At 48.0% G+C, this 17,352-nt stretch overlaps 7 protein-coding genes across 7 annotated transcripts; 2 read left to right on the top strand and 5 right to left on the bottom strand.

Moving 5' to 3' along the window:
* Positions 1-246: 246 nt before the first annotated feature.
* Positions 247-1,914, bottom strand: N7469_000103 (cytochrome P450; the record flags this gene model as incomplete). Its single annotated transcript, XM_056639023.1, has 3 exons — positions 247-419; positions 472-1,405; positions 1,465-1,914. The coding sequence occupies 3 exons, from the start codon at positions 1,912-1,914 to the stop codon at positions 247-249; spliced, it is 1,557 nt and encodes a 518-aa protein (XP_056504780.1).
* A 1,208-nt stretch (positions 1,915-3,122) lies between these two features.
* Positions 3,123-3,368, bottom strand: N7469_000102 (uncharacterized protein; the record flags this gene model as incomplete). Its single annotated transcript, XM_056639022.1, has 2 exons — positions 3,123-3,134; positions 3,189-3,368. 2 exons carry the CDS (start codon positions 3,366-3,368, stop codon positions 3,123-3,125), a joined length of 192 nt encoding a protein of 63 aa, XP_056504779.1.
* A 2,409-nt stretch (positions 3,369-5,777) lies between these two features.
* On the top strand, positions 5,778-7,880 carry rglA (putative rhamnogalacturonase B; the record flags this gene model as incomplete). Its single annotated transcript, XM_056639021.1, has 11 exons — positions 5,778-6,033; positions 6,087-6,188; positions 6,239-6,360; positions 6,415-6,484; positions 6,531-6,606; positions 6,656-6,707; positions 6,756-7,189; positions 7,242-7,488; positions 7,543-7,683; positions 7,741-7,797; positions 7,851-7,880. 11 exons carry the CDS (start codon positions 5,778-5,780, stop codon positions 7,878-7,880), a joined length of 1,587 nt encoding a protein of 528 aa, XP_056504778.1.
* Positions 7,881-8,050: 170 nt separating this feature from the next.
* Positions 8,051-8,858, bottom strand: N7469_000100 (alpha/beta hydrolase; the record flags this gene model as incomplete). Its single annotated transcript, XM_056639020.1, has 2 exons — positions 8,051-8,392; positions 8,445-8,858. 2 exons carry the CDS (start codon positions 8,856-8,858, stop codon positions 8,051-8,053), a joined length of 756 nt encoding a protein of 251 aa, XP_056504777.1.
* Positions 8,859-9,754: 896 nt separating this feature from the next.
* N7469_000099 (phosphotransferase enzyme family protein) lies at positions 9,755-10,567 on the top strand (the record flags this gene model as incomplete). The annotated part of the gene is made up of 3 exons (XM_056639019.1): positions 9,755-9,793; positions 9,845-10,049; positions 10,110-10,567. The coding sequence occupies 3 exons, from the start codon at positions 9,755-9,757 to the stop codon at positions 10,565-10,567; spliced, it is 702 nt and encodes a 233-aa protein (XP_056504776.1).
* Positions 10,568-10,952: 385 nt separating this feature from the next.
* On the bottom strand, positions 10,953-12,636 carry N7469_000098 (uncharacterized protein; the record flags this gene model as incomplete). Its single annotated transcript, XM_056639018.1, has 3 exons — positions 10,953-11,698; positions 11,740-12,255; positions 12,315-12,636. 3 exons carry the CDS (start codon positions 12,634-12,636, stop codon positions 10,953-10,955), a joined length of 1,584 nt encoding a protein of 527 aa, XP_056504775.1.
* Positions 12,637-13,836: 1,200 nt separating this feature from the next.
* On the bottom strand, positions 13,837-17,085 carry N7469_000097 (glycine decarboxylase subunit P; the record flags this gene model as incomplete). Its single annotated transcript, XM_056639017.1, has 3 exons — positions 13,837-13,892; positions 13,954-16,508; positions 16,553-17,085. 3 exons carry the CDS (start codon positions 17,083-17,085, stop codon positions 13,837-13,839), a joined length of 3,144 nt encoding a protein of 1,047 aa, XP_056504774.1.
* Between the last annotated feature and the right edge of the window lie 267 nt (positions 17,086-17,352).

Raw genomic sequence — 17,352 nt, 5'->3', positions numbered from 1 at the left:
TTTAACCACGCACATACTGTGTGTGGGATGGCGATTTGCTTGTCCTCGCTTCCAGATGAATGGATCTTGCCTTTGGTCTGAGCATTTTATCCTCCGTGTACTTCTAGCTACAATGATGACTTACAGTGTATTGTTATTGGTAGATGCAGAGTTGAAATAAAATAAAGCCACAGCGGCATTGATAAGGACAGCGAAAAGATTCATTAGAAAAACTTTCTTTACATAAAATCATCACAGCGTAGTTAATTAGATTTTGTCCGAAGCGTATAGCTTCACCGGCACACCACGATCATGCATCATCGTCAAATTCGAATTCTTAATCGGTTCCTGGCGGGGACTCGGGTCCGCATTCTCAACCGTATCAAAATGTTGCATAAGTCGAACAACGGTATAGCTCGCCTCTGTAAGGGCATATTGTTCTAGAAACACTTAGCATCAGGTCAGATACACCCACCAATCTGCAGTACTCACGACCAAGGCAGATCCGAGGACCTCCATTGAAGGGAAGATACTCCCATCCATGCTTCGCATTCTCTTCCCATCTCTCCGGACGGAAAGTTCGTGCATCGCGACCCCAGTAATCCTTTCGACGATGCATGGCGAACACATTGTAAGCGACGATTTGTCCCTTTCGCACATAAATCGGCGAGTGCTTATCCGGGCCTCCGCCAACAGGTAGAGACGTATCCTTCGTCGCGACACGGAAATTCACAGGGACAGGGGGTTGCAGTCTCAGAACTTCATTCAGGACATAGCGGAGATATTTCAAGTCCTTCAGTCTCGCTTGAGTGATTTCACCATTGGGACTCTTAATATCCCCGAATTCATTGACGATTTCCTGACGCAGACGAGCCCAGACGGATGGATGTTGGGAAAGATAGAAAAATGTCGAACTGAGTAGACTGGCCGTTGTATCGCGACCGGCAAGAAGAATATTCAACATATTGTCACGCAACATCTTTGGATCATCCGTTTCCGCAGCTAATGCTTCAAGGAAGATATACCGACCATCACCCTGTTTAGAATCGGGATTTCGCTTTCTCTCAAGCGCAACGTTAACGTAGTGATCGACGACTTCATGGACGCGACGATTCGCTTCGCGAAATTCCTTCGGATTAACCAGCCAGTATAGACCCTGTGCACGCGACCGCGCAGCGAGATAATCTTGTGCGGTAGTGAAAGCATCGGCGAATCCTTGTGCGTTGCGGACGGCCGATTTCTCGAGAACGCCGGTTGTTTGTGATGGTGGGAGCATGCAGCCTACTGATTCTCCAAAGAGGAAATGAGTTGCTGAGTCGAGGGTTAGTAGGAAGAAGAGGCGTTGAATATCGAATGCGCTTCGATCTTTGGGGATTAGATCGATTAGATGGGAGATGTGATCATCCAACATGGACAGATCAGCAACCTAAATCGTCAGCATCGTTCATACTCAACTGGTGACTAAGACCTTTGGATGATAGTTACCTGATCTCTGGCGAATTGAGGTCTCAACATGCCTCGAGCATGCGACCATCCTGCTCCATCAAGAGTAAAGATACCATCACCGAGCAGCGGATCAAATTGCTCGTGTCGGGTGCCAAGGCAGAAATCCTTGAATTGCGTAGCGAGGATGGCCTTGATATTCTCTGGTTCAATGGTGGTAATCAATCGACGCGATAGAAATCGCTGTCTGAATGTAGTTCCGTGAATGTCGAACTGATCGGCAAGGTAATCGATCCATCGCTTCTCGCGCACGGCTTTACTCAGACGTAGAAATGCGGGGATTCCAAAGAATGCGGATGATCCTTCAGCGGGATTCTCGCAATGCAAGGCCTTGGATTGTTGATAGTGACGGTGGACGTTTGCGATGTATCGCACGACAAGGAAGACCGCGGATAGCACGGCGGCTAGTTGGACCGCGGGGCTGAGTAACATCTTGTCATGCAATATTCCGACCGGGGAATATCTGTACGACAGGGAGTGTAAGGTAACGGGTAAGCAGTGGACGAGGTAGTGCTGGTCCCTGGTCTATGTATAAGGACCCAAAGGATGCAGTGGAGAGCTGAAGGAACCGGAAATCACGGCCATTCTATTAGATGCTGAAGATCCGCAACAGATGGTTATCCTCGGTCCAACTGCACGTGTAGATCGAGATACCAAGCACTTGAATGGGTCTAGGGCCGCTTCACGGAATGTGAATGGATGATCAACCTCGCTAGTCCTCGCTTGATGAAAGGCACACCATCGGATGTCCCCGATCGGCGCCCTGATCAGCTGTCTTCCACCAACGAAATAGCTCTTTGAGGGGAAAGTGGAGATAGTGAGATCATTCCATCGTTCTTCTGCGTCTTCCCCGGCTCCCCGGAATACTATTGCCCCGTGGGCAACGGCCGCGGCTGACATTTGCAACGGGTGTGAGCCGTTGATTATCTTGTGGGATTCGGGATGGTTCCGGGAATTTGTGAGTAATAAGATTATTGAGCAGGCGATCCTAACAGTTGGAAGTGATTATCCGTATGTGAAGTTGAGTAGTTTGGGAGCTGTGAATGTGATAAATTATAGATTACCCAGTCACAATTTCCGTACTAGGCTATCTATTCTTCATTATGGCAAATTTGGTTGAATTCTTTTCCCTGCCTGTGGGTCCATTTACTTTCAAGTTTGGTAGATTATGCATCGAAGTCAATGCTGTTGATAGAGAAGATCTCCGGCAAGCAACATTTTCTTTTCCGAGATAGCAGCCATGGCGTCTCGCTAACTAACATTTTTCACCGTGGTGGTGATTGAAATGTCAATATCTCCCACCGTGGACATTTGACAAGGAACTTGGCATTCCATTTCAACCTTCCCCTGCTCACGCGAAACATAGATCGTTCATCGCGGTCAGCCTTACGAAAAGCTCTCCTCCCCCTAGAGCGAGATTGCATGGCTACAACTCAATGAGAGCTACTGAGAGGGAACAACTCAATGTTTATCGGAGTCGGAATCAAATTTCAAAAGAATATAGAAATGAGCGTGTATATTCTACCATTTCCGAGACCCGATCCCAACTGGCACATGTAGTATCTAGCAGTGTGCTCTGAGCCTGTTTCCATGGTTGGAACACAACACTGCTACCACTAGTGGTGGTTTGAGAAGACACCTTATCTGCAGTACTACAATCGAAATGTCAGTAATACCACCTAGAAGGATTTCAAGGGAGGACTTACCCAGTTCTCGCTGCCAGATTGCTTTGTGCATTTCTTGCCTTCACAGCAAACGCCGTCGCCGGGGGTTCCGCTACCGATTCTGCACAGATCTCCAGGACAGTGGCACCTGGGGAAATCAGGGCAGTTGCCGGCGGCCAGCGCGAGGCCGAGGAATGAGGCGATCAAGAACATGTACTTCATTTTGGGGGACTGTGGAAGTTAGTAGAAACCTTTTTTTTTTTTTGAGAAGCCATAGTACATACTTGGCCGTTTGGATAGAGATCACACAAGTGAATGATGGTAACTAGAGATGATTGTTGATGAATATTTGGAGGTACAAGGAAGGGGTATTTATACACTCGAATCTCACGCTGTAGCAGCGGTATTCATAACACTGTTCTATCAGTTTGCTTGCGAGGAAGGGGGATTATCTTGGCAATCCTGCGGAGTGCGATGGTTTGCTGCACATTTTGGGAGGCCTGATGCTGAAATAGGTGATATGAATCGTTCCATGCACTGCCCGTGATTTTCAGACGTAAAGCTGCAAGTAAGCACACCTGAAGGATTCAGGGCCTCGAGGGGGCAGCTCATGATTGAGTGGAGTGTGGGGAAATTGTAGGAGGCCGTACATCTCGACAATGTAGCTAATGCAGCAATTGGCACATATCCAACTTCATCACAGTTGGGTGTTCTGTGGCGACCCGATAGCCGAGAATGATCTGCAGCGTATATGTATGAGGCTTGGTCTACGCCCATGCCTTGGCAATGTAGATGCCAGTAAGCATTAGTCAACCCACTGTCAATACATAAATTTGTTGGCATTTCGTACACGAGAACATTGCCTGCATGAATACTGGTGCGAGGGCAAGAATGCTGCGCGTGAGAAAGTACTTAGGTGGTACGACATTCAATGAACTGACTACTTGAAGGCATATTTCAGGCGACCCATCAGGCCAAGGCAAGATCTTTTTGTTACATCGCCTGCGAAAAGAGGGGGCTGCAAGCTTAATGCCAGCCACCAGAGCCAATAGTATCCACAGTGCAGAGCAACCTGCATGAGTGTTATGTACAAACTACCCAAAGCAAACCCCGGATGAAAGCTGACGACTTGGCAAGGCTCGTAGAAGTAGAAGTAGCATGATCAACGAGCAGATAGAGTGTGAACGAAATCACATTTTTTGGCTGAGACAAATCCCAGCAAACATTGGTAGATGGGCTTTCTAGGGCATAGCAAATGGGGATATTAGTAAGGGTATGGGTTATCAACTGGAATTCGAAATACCTCGGTCGACTGATGATTGAAATCGGATTGAAATGATCTACAAAGTACCTAGAAATTGTTCAGATGCACGACTAAACACTACAGCATCAATGGTTTTGGGAGTCTGAGGATCGTGAATTCCTAGAGTACGGCTTCTAGTGAGAAGGCCTTGAAATGCGCATGGACATTCAAGTCTTTAATTGCTAGTATGCAAGATCTTCGGGGCAATGGGACCTACAGATCCAGCCTTGGCTAACTGGAACTCAATTTCTCTTCTTCAAGATAGTCTACGAGTCTACCCAATATAGAGAGGCTCTCTGCACCCATCTAAGTGCGCGGGAAGTACATCTCCTTTGGTCGTGCACTATTAGAACTCCAATTCTACTAGTGGTTTTCTTTGACTACACTCCTTATGGCTTGACAGAACCCTCATTCTGTGTAAATGATAAGGTAAAATCACTCTTGAGGAAAGTTAAAATATACCACCGAGTCATTATCAGACAGACAGATAATAAACTTCTCAGTCGATTTGGAAATTTATGTTCGAACGAGCTACTTTTCAGGATCGGGAAACAATTGCTTGGCATGGACGAGCCCTCAAGTTGCTCGGAAAGAGAGATTTCGCATAAGATCATGAGGTTTTGCACGATTCAGGCTAGTGAAAGAATCATCCACCAGTGAAACAACCTGATAGACTGCACAACCCCCGCAAAAGCCTTGGCAATGGCATAAGCGAGGAGTCAGGATGAAGATTGAAAATGACTTCGGTCAGTCGTGGTAAAGGAGTCCGAGTGATAGGTCGATACTTGACATAACAAGGTCTATGATTCTGGAACAAAGTCCTTGAAGAAAGAAAGGTATTCTTAGCTGTCAATTAGGATTCTCCACTTGCACGGCCATGTCTTACCCAACTCCCGCGCCGGTCCCTTGAAACAACCAACTCCCACGTTGAATTAAGGGGCTCTTGGCAAACCTCTAGCTTAGAATGTGCAGAAAACCAGAATATGATGGTCTAGAAATGTTCGGATAGATGGGAATTACATACGGGATATTTCCATTCTAATAAACCCATCCGCTAATAAACTTACCGTGACGAAAGGGGATATGAACTGCCGTCAACCCCCAGCCTGAGTGAACATGATTTCACTAGATTGGTGGAACTGGATTCAAATGTAGGATGGTCTCCGAAGAGAATGCAGAGCCGGAGTATCGCTAGTGCTAAATCTCCACCGTTCAGAGTAGACGGTTTCAAATGTAGCGCTATTTCTTGGTGTCAGTATATAAGTAGCTCAAGTGAGGAAAGAGAGAATATCAATATCGCGACATTCTTTCCAGAACATCGCATCGCAATGTTCTCCCGCGCTTTGGGAGTTGCTGCTTTGGCACTTTGTGCTAGAGTAGCTAATGCTGCATTTGGACTCACCACTAACAGTGGCTCTTATGTGGTTGACGCTGGATCGTCGAATCCATTGAAATTCACTGTCTCCCGTACCAGCTGTGATATAACATCCATTGTCTACTATGGATCGGAACTTCAGTATCAGTCGACTGGTTCGCATATCGGATCTGGCCTGGGAAGCGCAACAGTTAGTGCGACGCAGAGTGGTAAGTTTGCATTACCCTCTTCTATGATCGTGAGGGAAAACTGATTATTCTAGGCGACTATATCAAGGTGACCTGTGCAACGGACACTTTGACCCACTACTATGTTGTTCATAGTGGAGACCCCATTATCTACATGGCAACTTATACTACTGCTGGTGAGTGGCAAAATCTGTAGGCTTTGCTCGACCAAGCTGACTTTGACGAGAACCCTCAATCGGCGAATTGCGATACATCGCCCGGTTGAACTCGGATCTCCTCCCTAATGAAGAGCCATTCGGTGATGTGTCGACGACCGGGGGCGGATCAGTTGTTGAAGGATCGGATGTGGTGAGTATTCTACTAGGGTTGTTGCAGGAATTTGGTGATACTAACTGCTGCTAGTTCTTGGTTGATGGCGAAACTCGAAGCAAATTCTACTCAAGCGAGCGTTTCATTGATGATAAGAGACACTGTAAGTATATTGCTACCGACTCAAGAGGGATCCTAACGTAAAAAAGGCGTTTCCGGTAGTGCTCATCGTGTTTGCATGATCATACCTCAGTATGAAACGTCTGCTGGCGGACCCTTCCATCGGTGAGTCAACTGAAACTGGAAAATCACAACCATCCACTGACATTTCCAGGGACATCAACTCTAACAACGGTGGCTCCTACAACTCTCTCTACTGGTACATGGTATGACAACCATTCCCAAAATCCAATCATGCATACTAACCAAGATAGAACTCTGGCCATGTCACAACCGAGAGCTACCGTCAAGGTCTTCACGGTCCATACATGATGTACTTCAGCCGTAGCGGTACCCCTGGTACAGACATCGACACTTCTTTCTTCGCTGATCTCGACATCAAGGGCTACGTGGCTACATCTGGTCGTGGATACGTTTCTGGAACTGCATCTGGAGCTGATTCCTCTTTCGACTGGGTGATCCACTGGTACAATGATGCTGCTCAGTACTGGACATACACTGCTTCCGGTGGGAAATTCAGTTCACCCGCCATGAAGCCTGGTACATACACCATGGTCTATTATCAGGGAGAATATCAGGTTGCGAAATCCTCAGTTACCGTCACAGCTGGCTCGACGACTTCGAAGAGTATCTCAGGATCGGTCACTACCGGGACGACAATTTTCAAGATCGGAGACTGGGATGGACAGTAAGAGATACTTCCACTCCAGTTATTGAATGTAACTAATCACCAAATGTAGACCGACTGGATTCCTCAATGCCGACAAGCAACTTCGCATGCACCCATCTGACAGCCGAATGTCATCATGGAGCCCCGGTACTTATACTGTTGGTAGTTCTCAGACTACTCAGTTCCCGATGGCAATCTTCAAATCGGTCAACTCCCCAATTACCATCAAATTCACTGCTACATCTTCTCAGACTGGCGCTGCAACCTTGAGGATCGGAACTACCCTTTCATTTGCCGGTGGTCGTCCGCAAGCAACCGTGAGAACAAATTTCCTTACCCTTGATCCCTAAACATACTAACATTGGGAACAGATTAACAGCTATACTGGCAGTGCCCCATCGGCACCCACAAACCTCAATTCTCGTGGCGTGACCAGGGGTGCTTATCGCGGATATGGCGAAGTATACGATGTTTCCATTCCAAGTGGAACTATTGTGGCCGGAGAAAACACGGTATGTGACCAGTTTAACATAGTGTAAGACTTGATCAAGAATACTAAACGGGATCAGATTACCATCTCCGTCATCTCTGGCAGCTCAGGAGATACATATTTGAGCCCTAACTTTGTGAGTAAGCCTTTACAGCTTTTATCGACAGAGACTAATTGAGTTTCATCAAGATCTTCGACTGCGTTGAACTGTTCCAGTGATTGGACGGACTACCTGCAATTGGTCTAGCATACGGAATACTGGAGATAGCTGATCTAAGACATTTCATTATCCACATATCGCCGTCTATCTAACTATCAAATATCTCACAGTATTATTCTATTCTGAAAGACCGAATACCATCATCAAGACTTGTAAAGCCGAAACACCATTAATTGCTCACAATCTCCTTGATCAAATTGGCCAGATCCTTCGATCGAGTCGCCGTAACACAATGGCCTGCATCGATATTGAAGACTCTGACCTTGTTCCCACTCTCCTTCTCAATCAGATCAATAGACTTCCTTTGGTAATCCGGAGGAAGCGTCAAGTCTTGCTCTGTAAAGATCCATGCTACCGGAACATGCACGTAAGCGGCATAAGTAAGAGGGTCTCTGAAGCTCTTTGCCGAATGGTTGCTGTGACCTTTCGCCAGTTCTTGTGCCTCAGTCCAAGAAACATCATTGTAGTTCGCCTTGGCCATGGCCTCCTCGCCTATCACCATATATTCGCCCTAGTGAAGTCAGAAATTTTGTACAAGAAACAATTGTTGTAGATCCGCTTACCTCGATGGGTACTTTATCGAATCCCAGGTCCGCAGCCTGGTCATAGGTAGTCTCGCCCACGGGAGGGGTGACGGTGGTGATATTAACAATCTGAATGACACCACCCGGCTTTCCAACCTTCTCTCTGTCTATCTTGAGAAGACCCTTGGCGCTTTCATTTGCTACAACCCCGCCATATGAATGGGGAAGTAGGATAATTTCTTTTCCTTCGTCGGCAAGTTTCTCGACGATGTCGTGGAAGACTGCGGCATCGTCGTACATTCCCGAGGATGGAGCAGGCTCCTTTCGGATAGCAGATTGCAGACCTTCGAGGACTGTGTCAAATCCAAGTGATCTGAGATTTTCAGCGAAGTTGTTGTATAAGGCTGGCGGCGAGAAAGAGCCTGGAATAATCACGAGAGTTGGACGCGACATATTGATTGCAGCGAAGAGAAGAATTGTTGTTTAGACAATGTTGAGATGAATGGATAATATTTATTCGATAGATAGGGCAGATGCATGATTAAATAGTTGTATCGTGAATCCCTCGACATTTAGTGCTTAGCATACTATGCTGTATTCATCGCATGTCCCAAATCCTCCGAACCGAGTCTCGGGGACAAAATTCAAATGACAAATGAAAACGGTAATCTGACGCCCGATTCCTTTTACATTACTACACTATTCCTTTGCTTTCTAGTGGCTGGTAAGAAATGCTTTAGCGCATTGACGATTCCTGTTTGTTTGCGCCGAGTGGAGCAATTATCGGCCTCATAATTGACCGTCGTCGGCGACATAAAATGGCCCCCACGAAAGAAGCCGCCAATCATCTTTGTCTACACTTATTGCGTTCGAGCTTGGCTTATATGGGATTAGATCCAAGATCACACATCCTCAAAGTGATGGCGCGAGGAGCGCCTATTGTTGCTGGAGGAGACATAGCTTTGACTAATCTTCAAGTTGCAATTCAATTATACCCATTCCATTCTGCTTTCGCTCCATAACTAATGATTCTCTTTCAAAGTGCCTTTGGGGGTGTCTTTTCATCTAAGGATCCATCATGGAACCAGCAAATAATTCATACTGCTCTACATGTCGTTTTACAGAGAATACCTCGTAGCGATTGACCTGGGACAACCACCGGTTCTTCAAGTTCTTGCGATGATCTAGGATGCCCTGTCTTCCAAAGTAAGATAGAGTCATTACCTGAGTCTAGCTTCTTCAAGGAGGGTCGAGCTGCTGCACTTCCGTTACCAAGCGAGATCAGAGCCATAGACGAAAAGTCAGACGATTATTTCGCTACATCATTTGAGCGCCCTACGCCTGTCATCATGTCATCTTTGGGACTACTTGTCAAATATGGAGGAGATGTGACCTACTCTGAGTTTCAGACCCAGCTCAAAATATGCGAACTGCTTTAGGCTCAAGGGCCGATCCCCGAGGTTTTCGGCTGGGCCGAGGATGGAGGCCAAGGATTCATCTACATGTTTTTAATCCATGGCGGTACTGTGGAAGAGAGATGGCGTGATTTTAGTGAAGACGAGAGATTAGCTGTCTGCAGCGAGCTCCGGAGCATGACCACAGCGTGGAGAGCCTTGACACAAGATCAGCAGGACTGTTATGTCGGTATGTGTTGCCTTTTGGATGATACACGTATCAAATCGTCATCTAACAGCTCTATTGCAGGTAATTATGACAGGAAGCCCCTCACTGAAGTATTCTTCTGGTCCGAACCAAAGTATCAGGGCCCATTCTATGGTGTTAATTCCATCCAGCAATTACAAGAGGCTTGCAGGATTGAGACCAATCCTGAGGCTCCCATAACATTCACTCACAACGACCTTGTCCCACCAAACATTCTCTTGACCCCTGGCCCCAATCCAAAAGTCGCAGCGATCATTGACTGGGCTCAGTCTGGCTGGTATCCTTCATACTGGGAGTATTGCAAGGCCCGGTATGTCAACGTCCTTTGGGGGGATACGCTTGAAGATACTGGAGACGGCGAGTTCCTGCAGTCCAGAGCAATCGGCGATAAGGCTCTTCAGAATGAATGGTGGACAAAATATCTGCCCCTTTTCCTGGATCCGGTGGATGAAGAGGGAGTTCGCCACCCATGGCTATATTTCGCACTAGGCCACGTCTGATTGTGCAACACAAGCGAGCGTTTGAAAACTCTTGAGCGTTTGGAATACTTTCATGCTCACTAGTCATCTACTCTGAAATGCGCATCTATATGATATTTCTTTTTTTTGGTGGTTGGCCGAGAACACACATTTCAATCCCGAGCTGAGGCGTATGACCAAGGCAGAGCCGCACTCATACGTTTAAGAAGACTACCAGATAGTCTGCTACTTACCTCTGCGCCAGTAATATATGGGTGTATATCGCCTGTATCATGATCCGTGTATCTACGTGCATATATCAAATGTTAAGAATACGGGTTTTCCCTTGAAAATGGGAATTCCAATCCTTATAAGCATTCACGATGCATGTCCTATATCCTCGATAATATGTATACAACAAGCAAATCTACCCTCTCCAATGAACCATTCTCCCACCCACCCAAACAGCCTTAACATTCCGATCATCACCACTCCAAACCCACTTCTGAACCATCTCCTCCCAAGATTCCGTCCCAAACAAATCCACATTCCCAACCGGTCCAGACTGAATCAAGCTGGTAGAAGGTGTTCCGTTCATATTCACCGTCGAAGAAAGCGGAGATGAGCCAGACATCCTCACAGATCCAAGCTCAATCAACTGCGCATCCCATACCATCCCAATCTCAAATCCACCAATATCATTCTCCATATTGACAACGGCTGCTCCACCCCGAGTAGCAAGGTACAAGCTTTCGGCGACAGATAGTTTCTCCCTTCCTTCGATATGCTGTTTCCCATATCCAGCATGAGAATGATACTCGATGAAATCTTTCGTGTGGCCCAGAAGTCTTGAAGCTAGACAAGCTTGTCTAGCAGCCTCCAATATGGAAGGACTATATCCACCACTAACGTCCGTGCCCAGACCAACAGTAATTCCCTCATCGATATAGTCACGCACTGGAGCGATTCCGGATCCCAGTGCAGAATTCGAGGCGGGACAGTGTGATATCTTTGCATCGCGCGCTTTAACAAGACTTCTCTCCTCCTTCGAAAGATGGACTGCGTGTGCGAGGATAGTTCGTGGCGTTAGCAGGTTATGCTGATCGTAGACAGCGGCGTAACTATCTGCTTCTGGGAATAGTTCTTTTACAAGAGCCACTTCATTCTTGTTCTCTGCAATATGCGTCTGGATGTGCAGTGGGGGGGGTTGTAACTAGCAGCTAATTGACCCAGCGAGGTAAGTGAAGGCCTGGAACAAGTTGGCGCAAATCGAGGCGTGACAATCGGTTTGACAAGAGTGCCCTTCGGATCTAGAGTATGGATATATTGAATTGTATCCTTCGTTGCGGATAATGAATCTTCGGCTGAAAGGTCCTTGTAATATTCAGGGCAGAAATCGGGATTATCCATGCAAACTCGACCGATGAATGCTCTTTGACCGCGTTTATGACAAATAGCTGCCAGAGCATTCGTTGCCGGGACGTGAATTGTTGCGAAATAGGATGCGCAGGTTGTACCATGGGAAAGTGTTCGTGAAACAACCTGGTCATAAATGTGTAGTGCGGATGCCGGTGCATCTGTCGGATTTTGGTCTTGACTTTTTCCGTTCATGGTTGGTTGAGCGCCGAATCCTGATTCTACTGGGAAGGTGTAGGTTTCTAGCCAGTCTAGCAATGTGGATGAGCCAAAGAGACCTGCATTGGGGTATTGCGGTGCATGAATATGGGTATCTGGGAGTAATAGTATTAGCAATGACTAAGGATGTCAACATATGAGTAATGATACATACCAATGAAACCAGGAAAGAAAAATTGATTCTTATCCTCACGAGCCTCGACGATCTTCACCTTTGTCGCACCACCCAGATTACCATTCGTCTTCCCATCCACATCGACCCAACCATGTCGACTCATGAATGCATAAAATGCCTCGTCATCTTGAGCTTTCCAATCGAATCCCTTTATTCGACCACTCTCAGCCGAGACCCAAAGCACACCTTTCGTGCGCTGTAGTTCAGGTTTCGCTGGTGATGAGGTTGAATCTGACTCGGGCAGACGAGCAAGCTGTATAAAAGTGCCTCGGTAGACAGTGAATTCAAATTCTTTCATCATATTGAATTCTCTAAACTCAGAACAGTTGCAATGTGACTAGAATCAATGTCTCGATGTCATGAGAACTTCAAGTTCAAGCTGTAAGACGAACGCTCAATGTGACGCGCTATGATATCGAGAACGCGGGGTGATTTTCGACTAAGAATCCCCTCAAAATGGAACACCTGTAAGTAGAACAAGTCACGAAAGAAAGACAATCTATCTCCACCAAAGTGACAGGATCAAGGCTCTGATATATCTTCGTTCTAAGGGTCAAAGCTCATGAAAGTGGCGGCACCGTCGCTAGATAATGCAATGAGGCTTCTGGATGAAACAGGACAATCTCCCAATCTCCTAGTGTCCGGAGTCCGGGGATATATTATCAAGGTTATTCCTTCTGAATTCGATAATCTTCTCCACACTTTCCTTGCATCGAGGAACTCACTCAAATTGTTTCTAGATTGTAGTTGTAAAAGATCAACAGGGCAGAGTTGGTGGCGGGGATCGGCTGCTGCCGACTTCTATTACATACATGTACAATAATTACTCTATCATTTCCTTTTATATTGGTGTATATGTGGGGTTTATTACGTATTGTATTGTAATCTTTTTGTTGATAAGAAAATTGCGGGTTTGCAGGCGGGCGAGAAATTGCACTCGCCCGCTTACAATTGAACTCGTGATTAATTATCCCGGGAATATCATGGATATCATGATTAATGTTATTGGAGAGGTCTTTATTGGATTTCATTTGATTGGATTGCTTCGCCTGGCACTTTATCTCACAATGAATGGTACTAGATGGGGGAACAATCACGGGGGAATGTACCTACAATCTATACCTATGGTAGGTATTTACTCGACATGGGCTAGACTGAACATACCTCTGTTCATTAGGTACACAGATGCTCCAATAAACCCCAACGACTCTCAATCCTTCAAAAGAAGACGCGCCTCTACCTACAAAAGAATACAAAAGGTACCAATATAACAAAGAAAAATTCTAGAATGGATTACCTATTTACAAAAAAAATCGCCCACAAATAAAGATGTTGAAAGAGTCTCACTTTTCAAACTCGTCATGATCATAATGCAAAAAAGGAGATATGTTGAATGTATACATCGAAAGAAACCTGCACCAGGCACAAAAAAAAAAAAACAATCACTCTAGCTCTAAGACTCGTTCAGAGTAGAGTCTAGAAACACATGGGTATCATATATCTATTCAGAGTCCTCGACGGGTCCACAGGTGCAGAAGAGGTTTTGGTCACCGAAGGCTAGAAGGAATTAGTATATACTCAAAACAAAAATGGACTGGGAGATAATAGGATAACTTACCATCATCGACACGGGTAACGCTGGGCCAGAACTTCTTCTCCAACAGCCATGGAAGAGGGTAAGCGGCAGTCTCGCGGGTGTATGGACGGGACCACTCGTTGGCTAGCAGGTCACGCTGGGTGTGAGGGGAGTTCTTAAGAACGTTACCCTCGCGCGGCTGCTTGCCGGCCTCGACGTCGGCGATCTCTTGACGGATAGAAATCAGAGCGTCGCAGAAACGGTCTAACTCGGCCTTGTTCTCGGACTCTGTGGGCTCAATCATCAGAGTGTTGGATACGGGCCAGGACATGGTTGGGGCGTGGAAGCCGTAATCTTGCAGACGCTTGGCGACATCAATAGCTTCGATACCGGCAGTTTCCTTGAAACCGCGCAGATCGAGGATGAACTCGTGCGCGCAGCGGCCGTTCTCGTTGGTGTAGAGGATTGGGTAGTGGGGCTTCAGACGAGCGAGGATGTAGTTTGCGTTCAAGAGAGTAATCTTGGTGGCGTGTGTAAGACCACGGTCTCCCATCATGTTAATGTAGTTGAAGGTGATGGGCAGGATGCTGGCGCTACCCCAGGGAGCGGCGGAGATAGGAGGGGAGGAGGTCTCGCCGCGCTTGGTCTGGAGATAGTCGTTGGCTGGGTGAGAGGGCAGGAAAGGTCGGAGGTGCTCGGCGACACCGATAGGACCAACACCGGGACCACCACCACCGTGGGGAATACAGAAGGTCTTGTGCAGGTTCAAGTGGCAGACGTCGGCGCCAATCTCACCAGGAGAGCAGAGACCGATCTGGGCGTTCATGTTGGCACCGTCCATGTACACCTGACCACCGTGCTCGTGGACGAGACGAATGGCCTCCTTGGCACCAGGCTCATAAACACCAAAGGTACTGGGGTAGGTGATCATGAAGGCAGCAAGCTCGTCCTTGTGCTTCTCACACTTGGCCTTGAGATCAGCCAGATCCAAGTTACCGGTCTTGGTATCACATTTGATGGTGACAACACGCATACCAGCCATGGCAGCGGAGGCAGGGTTGGTACCGTGAGCAGAGACGGGGATCAGGCACACGTTACGCTTGCCATCGCCAGTAGCCTCCTGGTACTTCTTGATGACGCGTAGACCAGCGAACTCACCCTGAGCACCAGAGTTGGGCTGGACAGTGACCTCGGCCATGCCAGTGATCTCAGCCAATTGTTGCTCCAGATCATCGATCATTTGGATGTAGCCCTTGGCGTTCTCAGTGGGCATGAAGGGGTGGATCTGGGAGAATTCGGGCCAGGAGACAGGGATCATCTCGGTGGTAGCGTTGAGCTTCATGGTGCAGGATCCGAGGGGAATCATCGAATGGGCGAGGGAGAGATCCTTGGACTCGAGGTGCTTGATATAGCGGAGCATCTCAGTCTCGGAGTGGTGGGTGTTGAAAACGGGATGGGTCATGAAAGAGGAAGTACGCTCCAAGCTGGCAGGCAGAGGAGTGACGGCGAGAGTTCCATCAACCTGAATGGGGGAGGCCTTCTTGAAAGAGGCGAAGACATCCAAGATACCCTTGACCTCGTCACGACCGACAGTCTCATCAAGAGAAATACCGACCTTGTTGTCACCGAAGCGGCGCAGGTAGATGGACTTCTTACGAGCGGCGGCAATCAAATCCTCAGCCTCGAAGGAGTTCTCAAGCTCAACGGCAAGGGTGTCGAAGACAGCCTCGCCCTCGGTGTTGGAGCGGACGGGGGCATTGTAGCCGAGAGCGACGAGCTTCTCACGAAGAAGAGCAGTCATGGAAACGATGCGCTGAGCAATGGACTTCAGACCGACGGGACCGTGGTAGACAGCATACATAGCGGTCATGTTGGCCAGCAGAGCTTGGGCAGTACAGATGTTGCTAGTGGCCTTCTCGCGACGAATGTGCTGTTCACGGGTCTGCAGAGCCAGACGCAAGGCACGGTTACCGGAACGATCCTTGGAGACGCCAACAACACGACCAGGAACCTTACGCTTGTACTTGTCGGCACAAGCAAAGAAGGCAGCGTGAGGACCACCGAAGCCCATGGGGACACCCAATCGCTGGGCGTTACCAAAAGCGATATCAGCACCGAACTCACCGGGGGCCTTGAGGACAGTCAGGGCCAGCAGATCAGTGGCGACACTGAAGGTACCGCCTTGGCCATGGATAGAGTCACTGAGAGACTGGAAGTCGTAGATACCACCCTCAGTATCGGGATACTGAGCCAGAACACCAATCAGGTGGTCGCCCTGTTCCTTGACCAGCTTGAAGTTGTCGGCCATAACATCACCAATCACGAGGTTGATTCCGAAGCCCTCGGCACGAGAGCGCATGACAGCGATAGTCTGGGGGTGGCACAGGTGGGAGACGACGAAGGACTTCTCGGCCTTCTTTTGCTTGGAGGCAGGCATGGTAGCGAAGGACATGGTCATGGCCTCGGCGGCGGCGGTGGCCTCGTCCAGAACGGAGGCATTGGCGAAGGGAAGACCAGTCAAATCGGCGGACAGAGTCTGGAAGTTAAGCAGGGACTCCAGACGACCCTGGCTGATCTCAGGTTGGTAAGGAGTGTAGCTAGTATACCACGCAGGGTTCTCCAGAACATTGCGAAGAATGACGGGGGAACGATAGTGCCGTAGTAACCAGTTCCGATGTAGGTGTTACCAGAGATATCAATGTTCTTGCGGTAAGTGTCCAGCAGCTTGAGCATATCAGTCTCACCAAGTCCACCCTGCACAGCAGAGCGATACAGGTTGATGTCGGCATTAGGCTCGGTAATCTTCAAGTTCTTCTTGGACAGAATATCCTCAGGTAGGACCTGCTTCACGAACTCATCCAATGAAGCTGCTGGCGGGTCTAAAACAGCCAGCATCTGTGAGGCCGCATCAGGCGAAGGGCCAATGTGTCGACGAGGGAAAGTATCGAGGGGTTGGAAAACATCCGGAGGGTGAGGATCTCCGTGGGCATTGACGGAGCTAGTGTATACTCCGCGGCGAGCAGCCGGAGTCTCTTTCTGAGTATGCACATCCCGACGACCACTGAAGGCTGAAAGTGTGACGGATCTCAAAGCCACGGGCGAAGGACCAACTCGCACACGCGTACGCATCGCGAGCTGGCGGCCACCACGCAGGGCAAACAAGGATGCCGCCATTGTGAGCTACCAAGGAGTGACGTATAGCTTGAGGGAGTGGGGGGGAAACACCTCAAAACACACACGACACACAAAGTAGAGGAGGGCGGGGGAGTAGAATGAGGGGGGAATTGAAGAGAATGAAAGAAGAGAAGAAAAGAACCGGGATCAAATAGAAATAATATTTAAGAACCGCATCGGGTTCTGTCATTTCCCGTTGGCCCAGGGCCGTAGGAAGGGTTCACCCTAGAATGACCGACCGACGGGCAACGCGGCGGAAAACTGCGA

The sequence above is a fragment of the Penicillium citrinum genome (genome assembly GCF_028827155.1).
Source record: "Penicillium citrinum strain IBT 23319 chromosome Unknown utg000001l:1.0-4955037.0:1.0-4956770.0, whole genome shotgun sequence".
Taxonomy (NCBI): Eukaryota; Fungi; Ascomycota; class Eurotiomycetes; order Eurotiales; family Aspergillaceae; genus Penicillium; species Penicillium citrinum.
Note: the sequence above shows the minus strand (reverse complement) of the source record. Positions and strands in the feature narration are given on the sequence as shown.